Source organism: Oratosquilla oratoria, chromosome 1 (assembly GCF_046742065.1).
Source record: "Oratosquilla oratoria isolate Oo_2021 chromosome 1, ASM4674206v1, whole genome shotgun sequence".
Lineage (NCBI taxonomy): Eukaryota > Metazoa > Arthropoda > Malacostraca > Stomatopoda > Squillidae > Oratosquilla > Oratosquilla oratoria.
Window position 1 is genome coordinate 57073296 of NC_134777.1, and position 22410 is coordinate 57095705.

At 39.4% G+C, this 22410-nt stretch overlaps 2 protein-coding genes across 10 annotated transcripts in view; one reads left to right on the forward strand and one right to left on the reverse strand.

Moving 5' to 3' along the window:
• Grp170 (hypoxia up-regulated Grp170 co-chaperone protein) overlaps window positions 1-686 on the reverse strand; it is a 65716-nt gene extending 65030 nt beyond the window's left edge. The window contains exons 1-2 of one of the 5 annotated variants that reach the window (XM_076187655.1): window positions 509-658; window positions 226-349 (exon numbers count right to left, since the gene is read on the reverse strand). In XM_076187655.1, the coding sequence (XP_076043770.1) occupies window positions 226-227 (2 nt within the window). In that variant the 5' untranslated portion in view covers window positions 228-349; window positions 509-658. Of the gene's footprint in view, window positions 1-225 lie in introns of all 5 variants that reach the window. The other 4 variants (XM_076187709.1, XM_076187831.1, XM_076187612.1 and 1 more) reach the window with 4 other exon arrangements.
• Window positions 687-922: 236 nt separating this feature from the next.
• Window positions 923-22245, forward strand: LOC143027118 (formylglycine-generating enzyme). Of its 5 annotated transcripts, none has more exons than XM_076188369.1 (7): window positions 923-993; window positions 9427-9886; window positions 9996-10149; window positions 11185-11356; window positions 11690-11873; window positions 18525-18598; window positions 20352-22245. In XM_076188369.1, the coding sequence occupies exons 2-7, from the start codon at window positions 9449-9451 to the stop codon at window positions 20452-20454; spliced, it is 1125 nt and encodes a 374-aa protein (XP_076044484.1). In that variant the 5' UTR covers window positions 923-993; window positions 9427-9448; the 3' UTR covers window positions 20455-22245. The 5 variants fall into 5 exon arrangements, with proteins under 5 accessions (XP_076044484.1, XP_076044299.1, XP_076044572.1 ...); XM_076188184.1 differs by having other exon boundaries at window positions 985-1148; XM_076188457.1 differs by lacking the exon at window positions 923-993 and adding an exon at window positions 8533-8575.
• Window positions 22246-22410: the final 165 nt, after the last annotated feature.

The following is a 22410-nucleotide window of genomic DNA, read 5'->3' on the forward strand; positions in this document are numbered from 1 at the left end:
AACAATTAACCAATTTCAGTGATCTTAAAAAAAATATAATGTCCTTCCCAACTCAATCATTGATCCTTTGTTTTTGTTACATTTAACTTTTAAATGCCTTTGGTATGTCCCAGTTAACATGCAAGATTACTCATTTAAAAAAAACTTTCCCATCACTTCCATAAATGTGAAAAATGTAACCCGAATCTCGATTAATCAACTAAACATTTCATACTTAATACTTACATGCCTGCTGAGCGCAACTACAAGTAGAAATTGTAGAATCAGGAAGACCTTGATAACGTTGTAATTTTCAGTTTTACTTCATTAGAATATATGTGAATCAATTTCCACTCTTACTAAGTTCAGACTGATAGGAATATAAAGATTTATTATATTTTCCTTTTGCGTGAAACACCAGAGTTGTTCCTCAATCAGCTGATCGTATGACACTTACCCATTTGGTTGGTACATTCAAACATCTGGGAACAAGCCTTGCATACAAACATTTCAACAATTAAACACCCACCTAGAGCAATTTTTCAGGTACAAATGCGGCCGATCTTTACAGCGTTAACACCCCCAATCAACAATTTAGCACGTGTTTCACTGTGAAGACTTTACGATCATGAACCGCGAGACGCCGGGTGCGCTACGTCAGCGGAGCTTCAGACTGTATCCTGGTGTGGCGAGATGTGATTGGCCGACGTGTAACAAAACAGATACCTGCTGTTGTTATTCGTGTACTGTCGCACAATTTTGAAATGTCATCTACTTCACATTTTATATATTTTTATATGAAAATTACAATTGTAATTGTTATTTGCTAATCATCATATACTTAATTACTTGCTTACGAAATGTATATAGAGATAAGAGAACTCCAGCGCATAGCGCTTGTTGCTAGTTTTGTATATAAAAACGTAAGAATTGTACAATCTTGCACTTTATATTCTACATCCCTGAGGAGGAAAATGATGTAACATCGTAGAACCAGAACGGATAGGCATTCATGTGAGAAGTAACAGATGTTACTGGCTCAGATAAAAATGAATACTTTCACAAAGCAATATGTATATCAAGCAACGTAGATATGCCCATAAGTTAGACAGACAGATTTCGTGTGTGAAGTGTGAATTGCATTGAAACTGCTTTTGGAATTCGAATTGGTAATGGATTACACCACAAGCACCGGCATTTAGACTGAACAATAACTAGAATTTTTAAGAATTGCTGTAGATGCAGTAGGCTGTACGCGTAGGGAACAATATTCTAAATACTATGGATGCTGTGATATGGCATGAAGAACGAGAAGATCTTATTTCTGTCATGGAGTTCACTTGCATAGTAACTTAGTTGGTTGAGGTTTATTAGCAATGTTACAAAATGTAGCAGTCAATGTGCTAGAATGATAATCTTACATAGATGACTTCCTGGAAGAGGCTTACGCAGTGTGGTGGATTATCTTTGCTTAATAATCGTACTTCAATTCTTGATTAAACCAGAGTGATTTATCAAGTCAGACCTTAAACTGGTTGACTTATGTTGCTGTGATCACCCACACAGACAGTTAATCCCAGTTATTTATCACCCTACATGGGAAAGCATACTTATAACCAACTTATAACCTTGTCTGAAAAAGCTTCAGTGAATGCCCCCTACTGATGCTTTCTTGAAGTTTCAATATGCTTTGACTACATTGTAACATTCCCAGCCATATTTGCCAATGAGTATCTTGTATGTCTCTATTAAGTCTCCCCATGATCTTTTGTATACCAACATTGGTAGGTTCAGCTTCCTTAGTCTCTTATCACAATTAAGTGATTTGTGTTCCGGCACCATCCTTGTAGCCCTTCGCTGCACATTCTCCACTATCTAAATGCCTTTAACCAGCCTAGGACTCCATACCTGGTTAGCATACTACAAATGTGGTCTTAGCAGTGCTACAAACAGCGCTTTAAATATTACTGCATCCAACATAACAGGTGATCCACACAACTTAATTTATCATTGATTATTACTCCCACATCCTTCTCAAAAGTTATCTTTTTTAGCTGCTTCTCCATTTGGTAGCCTCAATGTTCAATAGTTGTTCTTCATATTCTCATATAACTACACGTATCCGGATGAAAACTCAACAGCCATTTTTCACTCCGTGAGTATACCTATTGCACATCCTGCTGTAATTTCTGACAATGATCTTGATCTTTTATGCATCTAAATATCTTTGTATCATGTGCATACAGGTATACTTCACTGTCATTTACTATACCATTGGGGAGGTCGTTAATAAACAAAACAAGCAACAATGGTCCGAGAACAGACCCCTGCGGCACTCCACTTGTCACTGGGTTCCATCTTGACATTTCCCCCTTTACCAACACTCTTTGTTGTCTTTGCATTAGGAATGCTGCAATCCATTCTAGGTACTCCTTTCCAATTCCATAACTACTAATTTTACTTAGTAGTCTTCTATGTGCAACTCTATTGAAAGCCTTCTTAAAATCACAGTAGATTATGTCCACTGTGTATCCATCATCAATAATTTCAGTCCATTTGTCCAAAACCTTTATGACCTGTAACACCATAGATCGTTCTGAGATAAAGCCATATTGCTTTTCACTAAAGAAGCTATTGGTTCTCATGTGTGTCATTATCCCCTCCCTTATCATTGTATCAAAAATCTTACAGATTATACTTGTTAAACTGACTGGCTTGTAATTCCTTGGATCACACTTGGAACCCTTTTTAAATATAGGAGTAATATGTGCTATTAGCCAGTCTTGAGGGAGTTCCTTATGCTTGAAAGAGTACTGGTATAGTATTTCTAAAGCTACTAATAATTGTTCCATGTCTTCTTTTATAATCCTAGAGTGTATTCCATCATATCTTGGAGATTTATGCCTCTAGATTTTTAATGATCTTTCTAATTTTTTCCTTGTCAATTTCTAGGTGATACAGTGTTGGCCATTCTTCATCACACAGTGTGGTACCTCATCTTCAGGTTCCATAACAAACACCTTCAAAATTGCTCTGCTAAAACTTCAATTTTTTCAGATCACTTCTGGTTTTTCCATCATCAGCAGTACCCCTGTATAAGTTGGGAACCCTTGGTTTACTTTTTGTCTTAGTTTGCACATATTTCCAAAACATTTTAGGATTTTCCTTTACATTTTTTGCTATCTCTCTTTCAGCTTCACTGCATTTTGGGTTTCTTTTCTAACTTCATTATTCAGTCTCCTGTACTCCTTCTCGGTCTCCAGATACTCATTCCTAGTAGATGCATTCAAATTTCTCTTTAAGGATTTCATTCTCATCCACAACCTCTGTTTCTTTTTAATCTTAGACCATAACTTCTTATTCATTGGTAAATTGTTGTTTGTCCTTTTCCTGGACTGATGTAATTCCCCATCAAGTAGAGAAGAAAAGGTAAAAGGTGCAGATGGAGAGATGATAATGGAAGAGAAGGTAATAAAGGGAAGATGGGCAGAGTATTTTAGGGAGTTACTAAATGTGAAGGAGGATAGGGAGGGAAAGATAGTTGCAGTGGGAAGTGCTAAGAAAAGGACCATGATGAGTGAGGAAAATGGAGGAGAAATATGGAAGGATAAAGTGAAGGCAGTTGTTAAGATGAGAGCAGGTAAGGCACCTGGTCTGGATGGATGCCATGCAGAATGTCTAAGAAAAGGAGGTACAGTGATGGTGGACTGGCTGGTGAGGTTATTTAATGTTTGCTGGAGAGAGGGTAGAGTGCCAGAGGACTGGAGGAGTGCCTTTATATTTCCACTTTACAAGGGAAAAGGGGACAAGTATGAGTGTAGTAGTTTCAGAGGGATTAGCTTGTTAAGTGTAGTTGGGAAGGCTTATGGGAGGATCTTTATTGAGAAGTTTAGGAGAGGAACAGAGGGAGTAATTGGTGAGGAACAGTGTGGATTTAGGGTAGGTAGAGTCTGTGTAGATCAGATTTTTGTGGTAAGACAAATATGTGAGAAAGCTATAGGAAAAGATAAGGGTGTTTTTTTGGCTTTTATGGATTTGGAAAAGGCTTATGACAGGGTAGACAGGAAGGCACTGTGGGAGGTTTTGCAGATATACAGGATAGGACGAAAGCTTCTAGGAGCTGTCAAGAGTTTTTACGAGAGTAGTAGAGCATGTGTCAGGATTAGAAATGGAGAGAGTAAGTGGTTCGAGGTAAAGGTGGGACTTCATCAGGGATGTGTTATGTCATCCTGGCTATTCAACTTATACATGGATGGGGTGGTGTGAGAGGTAAATGCAAGGGTGGTGGATAAGGGATTGGAGATGGTTAAAGAAAATGGAGAAAAGTGGGAGGTGAGCCAGCTGTTGTTTTCAGACGACACTGCACTTGTAGCAGGATCAGAGGAGGGATTGAGGAAGTTGGTGACAGAGTTTGGGAGAGTGTGTGAAAGAAGAAAGTTGAAGATAAATGTGGGTAAAAGTAAGGTGATGATATGTACAAGGGGTGAAAGGGGCAGCAGACTGGAAGTGAGCATTAAGGGAAAGCGACTGGAGGAAGTAGATAGTTTTAGATATTTGGATGCGAATGTGGCAGGAAAGGGTAGAGTGGAGGTGGAGGTAGAATGTAGATTGAGAGAAGCGAGTAAATGCCTTGGTGGATTAAAAAGTGTAAGGAGGAATAGACATTTGGGAATGGAGGCTTAGAGGAGATTGTATGAAGGAGTGATTGTACCAACAGCACTGTATGCGGCAGAAACATGGAACATAAGAGAGGAGGAGTTTGAATGTGTTTGAGATGAGGTGTCTGAGAAGTATGATAGGGGTTACTAGGCTAGATAGAGTGAGAAATGAGGAGGTGAGGAGGAGAATAGGGGTGGTAAGGGAGTTGGGAGATAGGGTGGATGAAAGAGTATTGGGATGGTTTGGACACATGGAAAGAATGAGTGAAGAAAGACTAGTAAAAGAGGTATGGAAGGCAGATATGGAGGGAGTGAACATGAGGGGGCGACCTAGGATGAGATGGATGGATGGGGTGAAAGGGGCTTTGGGGAAGAGGGGAATGTCTGTTGAGGAAGGACAGGAGAGGACAGAAGACGGGTGAATGGAGAATGGTTGTATATGGATGATGTGATGCATGAGGTGGAATGGGTGGGGGGTTGAGGTAGTATGTGTGAAAAAAAATTGTCGCAGCCCAAAGGGATTTCTCTCTGTCTTCTCCTTTTCTACATGAGGGGACTGAGAGGGGGGGAGTCGCCAATTTAATGAAGCGGCCTTGCTATGGATGTGCTGTGTTTTGTGACACTGCCTCTGACCTAGGGCAGTGGACAAGATGCAGGGATGACCCGTCATCCAGGAGGTGCCAAGATAAGAGGGAGGGTAGTGGGTGGAGGGGAGTGGAGTGTATTCAGGGATGGAATGGGTGGGGATGGTTTTTATGCCTTTTTCTTTTTGGCTACCTCCCTTGTAAGGGGGAAAAAGCCTATGGTATATGTATGTATGTATGTATCTTTCTTGTAGGTACACTCTTGTCTATTGTAACATGCATTTTTTATTTGAATTTTCCCCACATCTCAATATTGGTAGTCTTGGATAGATGTTTCAATTAGTGTTGAGTTTCTTACTCAGCAGCTCATAATCTGCTTTTTCATACAGATACCTAGTTTTTCTTTCATGTGTCACAATCTTATCCATATTACAATTAACTTGTATCACAGCATGATTACTTCTCCCCAGTGAATTTCCAATTTTAACCTGTTCAACAATTGATTCTTCATTAGTAAGAAATAAACCTATTATATTACCCTCACTTTCACCCCTTATTCTTATTTCCTCCACAGGTTGGGTCAAAAAGCAATCATGCACCTCCACAAATTTTGTTCCAAAATCATTCATTCCAGTTTTGGTTGTGCAATTTTTCCAATTTATTTGTGACAGTTTAAAGTCTCCCATCATAATCTTGAATGTAGCCTTTATATCAGTTACCTCTTGCAATAAATCCAGCAACTGTTGGTCATTTTCTTCCTGGCTGTTTGGACTCTGATGTACTAGAGTAAGTTTCTCTCCTTGAAGCATAATTTTCAGACAGCAATACTCTCTGAAACATGAAACCAATTCCACTTTGTTATACTTAAAACCACTTTTCATGTATATCAGAAGACCTCTACCTTCATTACCCAAAACATTACTTTCTTCTATTCCATATCCTTCTATGTTGTATTCTTCAAGATCTCTTTGATATCTTAAATACTTAAGTTTAACTTCAGAGAGGACAATAATACTTGGCTTGTCCCTTAAGATATCAAGTAATAACCTTAATTCTAAAATCTTATCAAAAGTATATACATCCACATTTGTAAATATAATGCTAAACTTTCTATTTATATTATTTACATTCTGAGCACATTGTATAGTTGGGTCAATTTCTATTCTGGGCCTGATCTTTGATCCTCCACCTTGATGACCCTTCGATTCCAGGGTGGACCTCTGACTACATACTTCCCCTCTCCCCTATCTGTCAAGTTTTTTTGCCTTCATTAACATTTATTTGATTCTCTCTCTCTTTTGCTTAAATCATAGGCCACTCTGAATTTTTTTAAGGTTTCATCCTTGCCCAATTCTTTTATTTTTCCTAAATATGTCATTACTCACTTCTGAGTCAGTCAGTGCAGCCAGTATTGGGTGATCTCAGCCTTCTACCTTTTTCCCAAGCTTCATCTACAGAGCTGCCTAGTGTAGGCCTTATGGTCTTTTGCCGTCTCCTTTATTCTTATGTTCTTATCATCTTATCCTCCTGAACCTCACATGTATTCAGAATTTTCTTAACAATCTGTCTGTCATCATTAATCCTTTCCTGGAACATGTTTGAATCGCTTTCAGGGACATTGTACACAACAATGTTGTTTTCTCTTTTCTTATCATTTAGTTCTTCTAAAACTGTAGTCATATCTATTACCTCCTGTTTTTCCTGAGATGCCTGATGCCCACCAAATACCCCTTGTTCTACATTTAGTTTGTTAGTATTTGATTTCTTAATTTCACGTGTATTGATTTCAACTCTATCTGTGAACTCAAGTCTTGTACATTCTCTCTGTCTTTATTCATATGTTCATTTATATCCACTGATTTAGTCTCTAGTACTACTACTCTACCAGTAATGTTGTTAAAATCTTCCTTATCCATTTTGACAGTCTTACATATCATCTTAACCTCTTCCTGCAGTATATCTTGTTTCTCAATCAAGTCTGGTTGTATCTTCTCCAGTTTCTCTATATGAGATTTTAACTTTGCACATCCTTTTTTACAGGAGACAGTGCCATGTAAACTGGGATCCTGCCTCTTCTTCCACCATAAACCTATAAACATCCTCAGGTATCCTCTCATATTTGGCATGATACCAAGTTACACGAATATCACATAAGAATGCCACGTCATTATCCCTTACCAATTCACTGCATCTCCCACAGCAATCACCTGCATTTATTACTGTTTCCTTTGAAGACTTCTTTGTTGTTGTTCTATTTGCTTTTCATTTTACTCCGCCTGAGTCCATCTGTTTACTTGTCATCTTTTGCTAGATCATCTCTATAAATGCACATTTCAATTATAGCTTATATTCAGTATTTCTCAAGCAAGCTTGTGATGCCTTAAGATAATACTGTATAGCAGTATATAACATTAAAAACATAAATTTAATGGAGCACAAGTGACATGTCCACCACACATGTGTATAATGTGTGCTTTTGATGATGCAGTAATTATTTTCCAAATGTTCTGCAAGTTGTGAAATTACTTGCCCTGTCCAACCTTTGGTTTTAAGCTTAGGACTTGCATACCAGCTAGGAAAATAATGAGGGGAGCAGTTGCCAGTTGTTAACACTCATCAATTGACATAGCAGGAGTGGGGAAATGGTTTAAATTTGATAGAGAGATCTTAGGCTTGGTCCAGAAACTGAAAGCCAGTATATCAGGGTTGCACCTCCAGATGAATGTGAGGGTGTTAATAGGTTTGGAAGAAAGGTAGTAGGGAGATGATTTTTTCCAGTGTTTACCTAGGAGGACCAGATAAGCTGATACTTACCATTGATTATAATATATCAAAAGAGTTTCCATTGAAAATCTATTTTATTATTCATTCCAGTTTATTTTGGATTGTGGCAATTACCTCCCTTGTTCCATGAATGAAATATCAAGAGCATGAGTATACACAGGCAATATTTTAGTGACTGAATCCTGTGGACCAGTCAGGTGGAATTCTAGTATGGATGGTGATTAACCTCCACTTAAAAAAAATGATCACATAATTTTTTTAATTTATTGTTCCTTTGTTCTACTATACTTTTTTTTTATGAATTCTATTATTCTACCATTTTGGTGCAGTATTGTTCACAAGGATAGAAGCTTTGATTATTTTCGACAAAATGCCAATGTACCATAATGAAAACATGGTAAATATAAAGGTTGCCAAACTCACAGATGCAATTCTTATCTATATTATCAGATAGCTCTTATCAACAGGCGTGGATACAAAAGGGGGGGGGCAGAGGGCCCGGGCCCCCCCCAATGCCCTGAGTATGAAGAACAATGGTAATGGTCCATTACCATTGTTCACTCATTTCAAGTTTGATTCTCCTTGGATAAACACTTTTTAGTGCAAATTTATGATTTGAATTATATTTGTGAATTATATATGATTTTACATACAATTACGAGCAAAACAGACTTAGGTTTCTGGACCAATCTCCAAGCCAACAGCATTATTCTTTGGGTTAGAATATCGCGTGTTTCAAGTAATGGTTATCGGTTTGGCCCCCCCCCCCCCCAGATAACATTCCTGGATCCATGCCTGCTTATCACAGTGAGTATTTTGAACCCCATGAATAAATACCACAAGTTCCACAAATTAATAGTAACATTTGTGGTGATTTTTTTTTTTTTTTTTTTTTTTTTTTTGGGGGGGGGTGGTTGTAGTGCAGAGTAGCACACCAGCACATCAAAGAGTTGGTGAAATGGCCTGGGATATGAGGCAACTTCCTCTTTCATTATTTGGACAGATATTTATTGATCAATGCCCACAAAGAGGAAACACTCATCCACGCTGTCTATCCCCCGCTGGATGACCAGCATCATCAATCATGTACTCCACTTGAGGCTTTGAGAAATGAGGAAGGAGGCAAGAAATAGAAAGCGATGTGAGTTTTTTTTTCTGGGAAACATCTTTACAATTACTAGGTTAGGTGTGGTGATGCTGTTATCTACAACAGTCCCTGCCAAAAAAAGCACTAAATTTTTAGAAATGGCTACTGACATTACTATTGATTTGTAGTTCCTATTTATGGGTTCAAATTACTCAGAATGATAAGACCTATCTGATGATATAGATAAGAATTTCATCTGTAAGATTGGCAAACAACTTTATTGAAAACATTTGATGGTTTATGTTATAGACAACAATTTAATTTTATTTTTCAGAAAGTAGGCTCATACAACTGATATGAGGTTACACATGCAAATACTAATTGTAATATGCAACATCTATAAACTTGTTGCTACAAATACTGCTGAAACTGTTGAAGGATGCTGTGGGGCACATACAAACAGACAGCATGAAGACAACATGCTCCCTGAAGTGGACATTCAAAGCTCGTGTGAAAGTGGAGGTGGAAAAGATGAAAAAGAGTCTTGTTTTGGAAAAGTTGATGCCACCAAATATTCTAAAAATGCAAACCTTATAAGTTCATATCCAAGAACTAATAACATGATACAGATTCCGGGTGGCAAGTTCGTGATGGGAACCAATGAACCTATTTTTGTTGCTGATGGAGAAGGTCCAGCAAGAATGGTCACTATCACTTCCTTCTATCTTGATGTTCATGAAGTCAGCAATGCAGAATTTGAGTTCTTCGTAAATTCTACAGGATATGTAACAGAAGTAATAGATTTTGTAGTTCTTTTTTAGAATAATATTATGATAAATGTATTCGTTATATGCCAAAGAGAAAAATTATTACATACTATAACCTAGACCAAATTTTATCAAGGCAGAGAAACTTAAGGATTCCTTTGTTTTGGAACGTGAATTATCTGATGAAACAAGATTCAAGACAGAACAAGCAGTTGCTGCTGCCCCGTGGTGGGTACTTGTGAAAGGTGCTAACTGGAGACATCCTGAAGGACCTGATACTCATATAAAAGGTAAGAAATATCTATATGTTATAGAGATTAGGTGTGACATAGTTACTATGATATCTAGTCATTGAGCTACATTTGAAATGATTTTACTTAAGTAGGAGAGGACTAGTGATGAGTGCCTGCAGGAGATGGTCCTACAAAATTTATATCAGTTATCTCCCTCCTGCCCATCTTCAAAACCCATCAATTTCTTCTCCTTATCTGGAAGTGCAGCCCCATGGGGTTGCACTCCCTGATGGAGGTGAGGAAATTTAGTTTCTAGATGAGGCCCAAGATGTCTGTAAACTTCAACTGTTTTCTTTGCCATTTTACACAAGGAGATCTGAAAGCTGGAGAGTGCTCCCTTCCTCTTACTGCCATGAGGCAGTGCTATAGAAACAATCCCACACCAATACAATACAGACATCTTTTCAAAGTTTCATTCCAGAGAGATCTATGGGAAGGCCTGAAGGTCTTTGGCAGCTGATGTGGGGCTCTGGGTTTCAAGTCGTAAAACTGTAGGCAATAGTTATTATTACTTAGTAGTGCTATTATGCAAGGTATTTAGAACCACAGGGACTTTTTTATTCATATTTTGATTGATTTATTTACTTTTTATATTACTGAATTCCATTATGTACAGAACTTGACATGTACAGTATTGAAAAGGAACTTATTGTTATTCAGTTTAATAGACTAGTGACATGACAGTTACAGAAGACAAAAGAATTGGAGTGATTGTATGTTTTATATGTTTTAAGCTATGTTTTCCTTTCATTTTACCTCCTGTGGTTATGTATTTTTGCAGTTCTATTTAGCTTAGGGAGAGCCATGTACTAAAGGGTATTAAGGATATCTACACCCCATTGTTGTGACACTTTATGTAAATTTTTATCTGCTTTATGCCAGCCAATTTTATTTGCCTGAGTACAGAACTTTGTAGAGAAGGCATCAAGAGTAGGATGCCCTTGACCAGAAATACAGGGTGATGCCACTAAAAGTATTCATCACATGGAATTTTATTGACTAGTGTAATTAATGGCAGCTTTGTTCTTATAGATCGCATGGATCATCCTGTTGTTCATGTATCATGGAATGATGCAGTGGCATTTTGTACATGGGCTCAGAAAAGGCTTCCAACAGAAGCTGAATGGGAGCGGGCATGTCGTGCTGGCAAGGAAAATCGTCTTTTTGCCTGGGGCAACAAATTCACTCCAAATGGGGAGCACAGGTTAGTTTCCAAATTGGTGAATTTGATTAAAATAGTTATTTTTATTATTAAAGTAATAGATCTGTTGAAATATGAATGGTTACTACTTGACAGTGTATTCTTATTCTCACCAATCAAACATTAAAAAAACTGCAACAGCAATGTACTATTGAAAAACTTATGACAGCATATCACCCATACCACACAAAAATGCATACACACACAGTACATTGAACAGGCCCTTCAAGACAGACCACCAGACTCAGTTCTCCAACAAAAAACCCCAGACATAGCCCCCCTCCCCCCAAAAAAATAAATAAAATAGAATAAGATTTTTTTTTTTCATGAATCAAGAGCCAATACATGGCAGGGAGAATTCCCTAATGTCAACACAGCAGAAGATGGATATGCAACTCGATGCCCAGTAACAGCATTTCCGCCCAATGGTTATGGTTTGCTCAACATAATAGGGAATGTTTGGGAGTGGACGGCAGACTGGTGGACAGTTAGTCATTCACCCAGTCCACAAGATAATCCAGTAAGTTGAGGTCACCATGAAGACCATTGTTAATGAATGGTGGTGGTAGGGTGGAGGTGAGTTTAAAGTGTAAGAGGCTAGAGGACGTGGAAAACTATTTGGTGTTGTATGTAGCAGGAGTAGAGGAATGGTGAAATGTAGTGTAAGGGGAATGAAAAGTGTCATGAGAAATAGGTATTTGGGGATGAACACAAAGAGAAGACTGTTCAAAGGAATGATTGTGCCTAGGGTGTTTGGAGGAGACTGGGAATTTGAGATGAAGTATTTAAGATTTACAAACATGGATTGAGTGAGAAAAAAGGAGGTGGGGCAGAGAATGGGAGTGGAAGGAGAGCTGGCAGATAGAGTTTATGAAATAATGCTAAGAGGGTTAAGGCATATGGAAAGAATGAGTGAAGACTAGTGAAGAGTGTGTGTAAAGCAGTGGGTGGAAGCAAGTTGAGGGGAAGTTAAAAAATGAGGTGGGTGGATGGGGGTAAAGAGGGTATTGTATTGACCAAATTGTAGTATATGGGGAAAGAGCAACACTCATTGGGTCGTATCTCCTATTCTCCAATTTATCATACTTAGCCTCATATTCATGTACAGTTCCAACTTAATCTCTATCCTTGATTTCCAACATTCACATATAGATTTTAATTCGTGTATTGTTTGAGCTTGGGCTATACCACCTAAACTATTCCAAGTATTTATGCATCTATATTGAAAACTATTTTTTCACATCCTTTAGACATAGAGTCTTTCTTAATTTATTCCCATGACCTCTTAACCTCTTCAATATGAGTCAAATTCTCATGCGCAGCATCATATGCCTAATGTATGATGCATTACACTACTTGCATTATAAAATATAAAGTCACTGCTGTATTACTCACTATCTTTCACTCTGAGTAATAGTAAACATAGAAAACATAATCAAACCAGTTCACAGAATTCAGGGATTACTTAACAACAGCTACAAAATAAATATAATCAATACATCAATGTCGGCATCCTCCTATACCCACTCGCACCTCATGATGCCTGCGTAGGTGTCATTGTATGGAAGAGGAGCCCTCCCATCCTTAATCAAGAGATCTTTTCTGTAAATGCAATCTATCCCCTTTAGTGACCTGAATACTCTAATCATATCACTTCTTTCTCCTCAGTCTTTCAAAGTTGCTTGGATACAAAAGGAATATCTGTTGAGCAAGGAAGAGGGATTACAAGAATTGGAGTGAATGGAGTAGTTTTAAATGGATAAGGAAACTTATGCAGCCTGAATGGATGTTTATACTTGTTTATAAATTTCTTGAGTGGATGTGGAGTAGGGGGAGTGGCACCATCTATTGAAGCATACATATTTTACATATGCTAACAACTTTTTCCCCCTTACAAGGGAGGTTAGCCAAAGTGAAAGGCATAAATCCACTCCCACCCATTTCATTTCCACGTACTCCACTCCCATTCACCACCTCTCCCTCCCACTTTTTGGCTCCTTCTGGATGACGGGTCATCCCTGTATCTCGCCCACTGCCCTGGGTCAGAAGCAATGCAGCAAGACACAGCACATCCACAGTTCTAGGGATAAATCAGCTCTGGGTCTTAGCCCCAGCTTTGGAAGTGCTGTGTCCTGCTGCATTACCTCTGACCTGAACAGTGTGGCAAGAGACAGGATTAACCCTTCATTCATGAGGTGTTAAGGTGGGAGGGGCAGTGAATTATTATTATTTGCTCACAGAGAAATGATGACACTTTTATTATACTGCTACTGTTCCTCCGTTATGCTGTCCCCCAACCCCTTGTTGCTGTCCTGTACCATTTCTCTGAATATTCATTTCCTTGTTTCGCCTACCCAGTGGCGGGGGATAGAATGCTACCACCAAGTATTCCCACTTGGATCATAAGAGGCGAGAAAAACGGGACGGGGATTGGGACTAGGCATTCTTCTCCCTGTAGCCCCACAGGGGACATTCCTAAAAAAAGTAAAGGCATAAGAGGGTCTAGGAGTTTTCCAACCAGTGCCCTAAGGTTTGGGCCTTTTAATGTGCATGGATGTGGTACAGATGAGAGTAAAAGGGAAGAGATAGGTAGTATGTTTGTGAGAAGAAAGATGGATGTGTTAGCTTTGAGTGAAACGAAGTTAAGAGGAAGGGGCGAGTGTGAGTTTGGGAGTGTAGTTGGGAGGTTCTCAGGAGTGAAAAGAGGGCAAGGGAGAGAAGGGGTGGCTATACTAGTAAGTGAAGAGATAGGTAAATATGTATTGGAGTGGAAGGAGGTTTCTTCAAGGTAAATGTGGAGGAAGGTGAAACTGGGAAAGGAGATGTGGGTTTTTGTAAGTGCATATGGGCCTGGTAGTGAGAAGAGTGTAGAAGAAAGGGAGGCTTTTTGGATAGATTTAAATGAATGCATAGAGGGATTAGGGAGGAATGTCACTGTAGTAGTATTGGGAGACCTTAATGCTAGGGTAGGAAATAAAGCAATAGATGGCGTGGTTGGGAAATGTGGAGTTCCAGGAAAAAATTGTAGTAGAGTTGAGGGTGATGTGTCTAGAGAGTTGATGATAGCAAATACAGTGTTTAGGAAGAAAGTCAAACATAAGTACACATGAGAGAGGGTGGTGGATGGAAGGGTGGTAGATAGAGCATTAATGGACTACGTAGTGGTAGATAGCACTATAATAGGAAGAATTAAGGATGTACATGTTCTAAGGTGAGAGAGTGGGGGAATATCAGATCATTCTTTGGTGGAATGTAAGTTGAGAGTGGAGGATAGATGGAGAAAGAGGAAAAGTACAAAAGGTAGGGAGGTGCTTAGACTGAACTGCTTAAATGAGAAAGAAAAAGAGAAGGAGTACAAGAAGAAGAGTGGGAGAGAGTGAAGGATAGAGTAGAACTAGGACTGGAGGAGGAATGAGGATGGTTCAAGGAGGGAGTCACAAGGCGTGCAAAGATGGTGTGTGAAACAAGAAGGACGGGAGGAAATAGAAGGAAGGGAAGTGAGTGGTGGGATGAGGAAACAAGAAGGTTGTAGAAGAGAAGAAGCAAGCTTTCACAGATTGGTTACAAAACAGGATTAGGGAATTGCTAAATGTGAAGGAGGATAGGGAGGGAAAGGTAGTTGCAGTGGGAAGTGCTAAGAAAATGACCATGATGAGTGAGGAAATTGGAGGAGAAATAAGGATGGATGAAGTGAAGGCAGTTGTTAAGATGATTAGAGCAGGTAAGGCGCATGGTCTGGATGGATGCCATGTGGAGTGTCTGAAAAAAGGAGGTACAGTGATGGCGGAGTGGCTGGTGAGGTTATTTAATGTTTGGTTGAGAGATGGTAGAGTGCCAAAGGACTGGAGGAGTGCCTGTATAGTTCCATTTTACAAGGGAAAAGGGGACAAATGTGAGTGTAGTAGTTTCAGAGGGATTAGCTTGTTAAGTGTAGTTGGGAAGGCTTATGGGAGGATCTTGATTGAGAAGATTAGGAGAGGAACAGAGGGAGTAATTGGTGAGGAACAGTGTGAATTTAAGACAGGTAGAGGTTGCGTAGATTAGATTTTTGTGGTAAGACAGATATGTGAGAAAGCTATAGGAAAAGGTAAGGATGTCTTTTTGGCTTTTATGGATCTGGAAAAGGCTTATGACAGGGTAGACAGGAAGGCATTGTAGGAGGTTTTGCAGATATACAGGATAGGAGGAAAGCTTTTAGGAGCTGTCAAGAGTTTTTACAAAAGTAGTAGAGCATGGGAGATAGGGTTGATGAAAAAGTATTAGGATGGTTTGGACACATGGAAAGAATGAGTGAAGAAAGCTCAGTAAAAGAAGTGTGGAAGGCAGAGGTGGAAGGAATGAATATGAGGGGGCATTCTAGGATGAGATGGATGGATGGGCTGAAAGGAGCATTACAAAAGAGGAATGTCTGTGGAGGAAGGACAGGAGAGGACAGAAGATAGGGGTGAATGGAGAGGGGTTGTGTATACATGATGCTGTGATGCATGAGGGGGAGTGGATGGGGGATGGGGTGTAAGGAAGTATTGTATGTATGAGAAAAATTTGACGCAGCCCAAGGGGATTTCTCCCCGTCTTCTCTTTTTCTGCATGAGGGGATGGAGAGGGGGGTCGCCGAATTTATGAAGCGGCATTGCTGTGGATGTGCTGTGTCTTGCGACACTGCTTCTGACCCAGGGCAGCGGACAGGATGCAGGAATGACCTGTCATCCAGGAGGTGCCAAGATAAGAGGGAGGGAGGAGGGTGGAGGTGAGTGGAATATATAGGAAATGGAATGGGTGGGAGTGATTTCTATGCCTTTTTCTTTTTGGCTACCCCCCGTGTAATGGGGAAAAGCCTTTGGCATATGTATGTAGTAGAGCATGTGTCAGGATTAGAAATGGAGAGAGCGAGTGATTCAAGGTAAAGGTGGGACTTTGTCAGGGATGTGTTATGTCGTCCTGGCTGTTCAACTTATACATGGATGGGGTGATGCGAGAAGTAAATGCAAAGGTGGTGTGTCAGGGATTGGAGATGTTTAAAAAAAATGGAGAAAAGTGGGAGGTGAGCCAGCTGTTGTTTGCAGACAACGCTGCACTTGTGGCAGGATCAGAGGAGGGATTGAGGAAGTTAGTGACAAAATTTGGGAGTGTGTGAAAGAAGGAAGTTGAAGATAAATGTTGGTAAAAGTAAGGTGATGAGATGTACAAGGGGTGAAAGTGGCAGCAGACTGGAAGTGAGCATTAAGGGAGAGAGACTGGAGGAAGTGGATAGTTTTAGATACTTGGGTGTGAATGTGGCAGGAAAGGGAGGAGTGGAGGTGGAGGTAGAATGTAGATTGAGAGAAGCGAGTAAATGCCTTGGTGGATTAAAATGTGTAATGAGAAATAGTCATTTGAGAATGGATGCTAGGAGGAGGTTGTATGAAGGAGTGATTGTGCCAACAGCACTGTATGGGGCAGAAACATGGAACATAAGAGAGGAAGAGAGGAGTTTGAATGTGTTTGAGATGAGGTGTCTGAGAAGTATGATAGCGGTTACTAGGCTAGATAGAGTGAGAAATGAGGAGGTGAGGAGGAGAACGGGGGTGGTAAGGGAGTTGGGAGATAGAGTAGATGAAAGAATATTGGGATGGTTTGAACACATGGAAAGAATGAGTGAAGAAAGATTAGTAAAAGAGGTATGGAAGGCAGATGTGGAGGGAGTGAATATGAGGGGGCGACCTAGGATGAGATGGATGGATGGGGTGAAGGGGGCTTTGGGGAAGAGTGGAAAGTCTGTTGAGGAAGGACGGGAGAGGACAGAAGTCAGGGGTGAATGGAGAATGGTTGTACTGTATATGGATGATGTTGTGATGCATGAGGTGAAATGGGCGGGGGGGGATGGGGGGTGAGGTAGTATGTGTGAGCAAAATTTGACACAGCCCAAAGGGATTTCTCCCCGTCTTCTCCTTTTATGCATGGGGAGACGGAGGGGGGGGGGGTCGCCGATTTAAGGAAGCAGCCTTGCTGTGGATGTGCTGTGTCTTGCGACACTGCTTCTGATCCAGGGCAGTGGACAAGGTGCAGGGATGACCCGTCATCCAGGAGGTGCTAAGATGGGAGGGAGGGTGGAGGGGTGTGGAGTGTATTCAGGGATGGAATGGGTGGGAATGATTTTATGCCTTTTCCTTTATGGCTACCTCCCTTGTAAGGAGAAAAAAGTCTTGGTATATGTATGTATGTGTATATATATATATATATATATATATATATATATACATATATATATATATATATATATACATACATATATAAATTGTGAAGAACCCACAGTCAGGATAAAAGGAAACTTAGAAGAAAGTATAACTTTTATATTTCAGCTAATAGCTGCAGCCCTCTTCAGGAAAGTACAGGTTACAAGAAATGATAGAAACATAAATACAATTGAGATGTCTTGACTAGGATAAAGTCAAAATATTGTAAAAGTCCAACTGCAGCTTCAGAAGAAAAATTGTTGAATCCACCTTAATAGAAGAATGTCCGAACTTGAACATCTCCAAAGGTCATTGGTCCCTGGACATAATCTCACAGCTAGCTGTGAGCCATTTGGTTGAAATTCTTTACCTTCCTGATTCCGCTTCCCCACCACTCCTGACCCCGCATCCCATCTGACCTCACACCTCTACCTACATGTCCCCTCCCTTCCTACTCCATTCTGCGTGACAGAATGTTTTGTGTCTAGGTATACCTGTTCCCCCTCCACTTACATCTCAATTGTATTTATGTCTCTATCATTTCTTGTAACCTGTACTTTCCTGAAGAGGGCTATAGCTATTAGCTGAAATATAGAAGTTATACTTTCTTCTAAGTTTCCTTTTGTTTCAGCTGTGGGTTCTTCGTGATTATTATTTTTACAAATGTGTTACTACATTTGTCCAAATGATATATATATATATATATATATATATATATATATATATATATATATATATATATATATATATATATATATGTTGAGGCATTGTGACAGGTTGGTGAAGGCATTGTGACAGGTTGGTGAAGATTTATGTCTTCCTCACCCACCTTCACCATATATATTATGAGTATAGGATGGGTGGAGAGTGACTTAGCCACCCCATTTATAAGGGGAAAAGGCCTTTTGGTATATGTATCTATAATAGTTGTATTGCTAAATATTGTGTTTTTATTGCAGAAAGGACCAGAAAGTAGTACAGATAAAGTAAAAAAAGGTGGCTCCTATATGTGTACGAAGCAATATTGCTACAGGTTAGTGGTAGTCTCCCATTGGGTGTCACTAATTTTTCAGATTGTTTGATATTATTTTGATTTGTTTGATATTTTGAAGATGAGGATGTGGGTCCAGTAACCAATACCTACTAGTGGTGGTTCTGCAAGATACTGCCCATCTTCAGAACTTGTCAACATTCACACCTCCCTCTGGAGGTGCACCACTGGCACTCTGTCTCCAGACGAGGCCAAATATTTCTTTTTGTCAACTTAGACTATTTTCCCTACATTTTTGTATTAGGAGAGCTGACTGCTGGCAACACCTCTCCTATCACTATAAGGATAGAGAAAGTGCAAAATATGAAAGTGAATTGATGAAAGGATGATGTGGCACAAAGGGATGTTGTAATCTGCTCTGTAAATTATATTGAGTGAATGAGGAGTAGAGGTCACTGTCACCATATAATGAAATAGGGGTAAACAAAATGTGGCTCTTGGGTTCTGCTATAGAAATGCTATCTTGCCAAAGTGCATATATATATATATATATATATATATATATATATATATTATATAAATACAGTCAAACCTCGGTTTTCGAACATAATCCGTTCGAGAAGGCTGTTCGAAAAGCGATTTGTTCGAAAACCGAAACAATTTTTCCCATTATAATCAATGTAAATAATTTTAATCCGTTCCAAGTCTAAAAAACAACTTTTTCTAATTTTTGTTTTACTATTTTACACCATAAACTGCACTGTATACTGTTTATCATAAATAAGTGTATCCCACTTCTTTTCTTAAACTTTTCAAACCACCCTCTGCTTGCTTTAAAATCAAACCCTTCCGGAATAATGCTAGGATCTTTTTTTATCAAATCTTCATACAATTGTCTTGCTTTGGCACAAATTGCATCTTCACTAAGAGTATCACCTGCTAACTGTTTCTCATTTACGAAAATCAGCAAAAGTTTCTCCACTTCCTCCAATACCTGTGGCCTTTGTTTGCTAAAAACACTTGATCCTTTAGCCACATCACTTGCTTTAACCTGGTCTTTATTTTTTAGGATGGTGCTTATCGTCGATTTCGCCATCCCAAACTCCTTAGCCAACGCAGACACACGAACGCCAGATTCATATTTCGCTATTAATTCTTTTTTAAATTCAAAAGTTTTGCGCACTACTTTCCTCTTTTCTTCACCACTTGAACTTGCTTTCTTTGGACCCATGATTAGGGGCTAATACACGATGCAAAGATGAAAAAAAGTCAGATTTACGTAAATAAGAACGAACACGTCTGCTCGGAATGAACTTTGATCGCAAATGCGCTACGGAGGAAGCATCCTTAGCGTTCGAGTTCTCTCGGCTCGCGAGTGAGCCGCGTTCGGGTACGCTCGGCTTCTTTCGGTTTGTTCGAGAGCCGAAATTTGGTCGAGTTCTGAGACGTAAAATTCTCGAACTTTTTGGTCGAAAACCGATTTGGTCGAGAACAGAAGCGTTCGATAACCGAGGTTTGACTGTATATATATATATATATATATTGGATGCTTGCTTGCCGAGTGGGTTAGAGCAGTGGAGGAGGCGACGGCTGTGCAAACCCTGTTGTGAGCGAGTTCAATTAAAGTCATGGTTCATTAAATTCCATGCTACAAAGTCCTTTGTAAGGGGTACCATCCTAGCCTCCTGATGGGTGAGTTTATAGCATTAAACTAAATCAATATATACTGGGTAGATATGTATAAGAAGTTGCTGTAACTTCTTGAGATAATTTGAACACATGCCTTCTCTTCCAGATACCGTTGTGCAGCTCGAAGCCAGAACACACCTGATTCCTCAGCCATTAATCTCGGTTTTCGTTGTGCTGCTGATAAATTACCTGAATACCTTCAAGTTTGAATTGCAGTAGAAATTTGTTACATTGTTTTGTTGATTGGTAACTTGGAATATAAACTTATCATGATTTTATTGTACCATTCACCATTACTTTTAATTTAAATTAATCAGCTGACATTAAGTTATAAACCTTGTTCATTGAATGTCAGAGGGAATCTTCTTTTTTTCCATCTTCAAAACCCATCAATACCCTCACCTCCATCCAGAGGTCTCAGTGAAGCTAACACTAGATCCTTGGACCATGTCCAAAGTCTCTGTGTTAAATTAGACCATATTTTCTCTACCTTTAACACAAAGACAGTTGACCAATGACTTCTCCCCTCTTTCCACTACCATAAACTGGTGACATAGAAACAGTCCCACATTAATATAACACAAGCAACAGTCCAACATTTCTTCCCAGAGATTAACCTCTTCAATATGAGTCAAATTCTCGCATGCATCATCAGCTGACTGATGTACAATGATTCGATAATGCAGCGCAATCCTCGCCTTTATAAGTTACAGCTGTATTACTCGTTCCCTTTCACCCTGAATGTTCATAAGCACAGAAAACTTGATCAAGCCTGTTCACAGAATACGGGGGTCACTCAGCTATAACTACAAAATAAATATAATTAAGACGCTGATGCTGGCATTCTTGTATACGCACTTGCACCTCATGACACCGACATTGGCGTCATTGTATGGAAGGGGTTAAAGAAAGGCCTAGGAAATGTTACCAACTACTGTGGGGTTGTGGGTTTCCAGGCAGCGAGACTTGAGGCTATACTGCAGTTATTATTATTTATTCATAATCAGAAGATGGTGAATAATAAAAAGTCAGCTGCTAATTAATAGAGGATATCTCTTTCTCTCTCTTTCCAAAGAATAAAGACAGATTATGAGGATTATGTATATATGCTTCCCAGTTGTTATTACACCAGTATTATTATGCCTTAACTTTGACTTTTCATGGAAGAAAAGTAAAGAGCAGGGATCCCTAGTTCCCTCATTCTGTTCCATTACTTGCCTTCTATGGCAATTATGTGAACATGATGGCAACATTCTTCTCCTAGTCAGTGTGGATGAGGGGGAAGGTTGCCATGTAATGAAGCAGTGGGGGTAAACCAGCTTTGGCTGTGGGTCCCCACTGTGGAGGTGCTGTGTCTTGCTGCAAGTAGTGTGGCAGGGGACAAAGATGACCCTATATTTATGAGAAGCTAAAATTTGGAGGGATTTTTTTTTTTTTTTTTTTTAATAGGTATAGGGTGGGTGCTTTGATTCAGCTACCCCCTTTGAAGGGGAAAGAACCCTTTAATGTATGCATTATTAATATGCTGTAAATAATCTATAATTTTGAACAGATTTTATATTTTCGAGGTAATCAAATTCGGTTTAGATCTGTATAGGTATGTATATCAAAAGGCCTTTTTTTCCCTTCTATATTAGCATTTCTCAGAAGTCCACATGTATATTAATACAATGAGCTTTATGAAACTTGTTTATACTGTTTTCATGTTCCTGTTTGCTAATGAAGTTATCAAGTGAAGTGGATACTGATATTACGGTTGAACCTCGAAAGCCTGGACCCTCGTATGACCGGTCGAAATGAACAAAGGGGGGACTTTTCAAGCAAAGTTCCCTATTTATCTGGTAGGTGGCAGCGACGGCCGTACACGTGTACTCAAACCCGGCCCAGTCAAACCGCCACCAGGGCTGCCGTTTCGTAGAATTTTGTACCAAAACGTAATAAAATAGCGGCATGTGGCAACTGCACAAGGAAATGAAGAATTTTTTTCTACATAGCGGGTTGTTAAAAACATTCAAAAACTCAAACTTTTGTTTAAAAATCATAGAACAAGTTATCACATAATAAATGGTACATCAAAATATTACTTTTATTGGTAATTGTGTTACTTATAAAATGTAGAAAACGCGGCAACCCTGGCCGCCACCACTCCCGTGTGCATACCTTCC

Excerpts from the sequence above, each read along its gene's own strand:
- LOC143027118 (XM_076188369.1), top strand. The coding sequence starts at position 9,449 with ATGAGGTTACACATGCAAATACTAATTGTAATATGCAACATCTATAAA. Across the intron at positions 10,150-11,184 it reads ACCTGATACTCATATAAAAG|ATCGCATGGATCATCCTGTT; the intron begins GTAAGAAATATC and ends TTGTTCTTATAG. Across the intron at positions 18,599-20,351 it reads ACGAAGCAATATTGCTACAG|ATACCGTTGTGCAGCTCGAA; the intron begins GTTAGTGGTAGT and ends CTTCTCTTCCAG.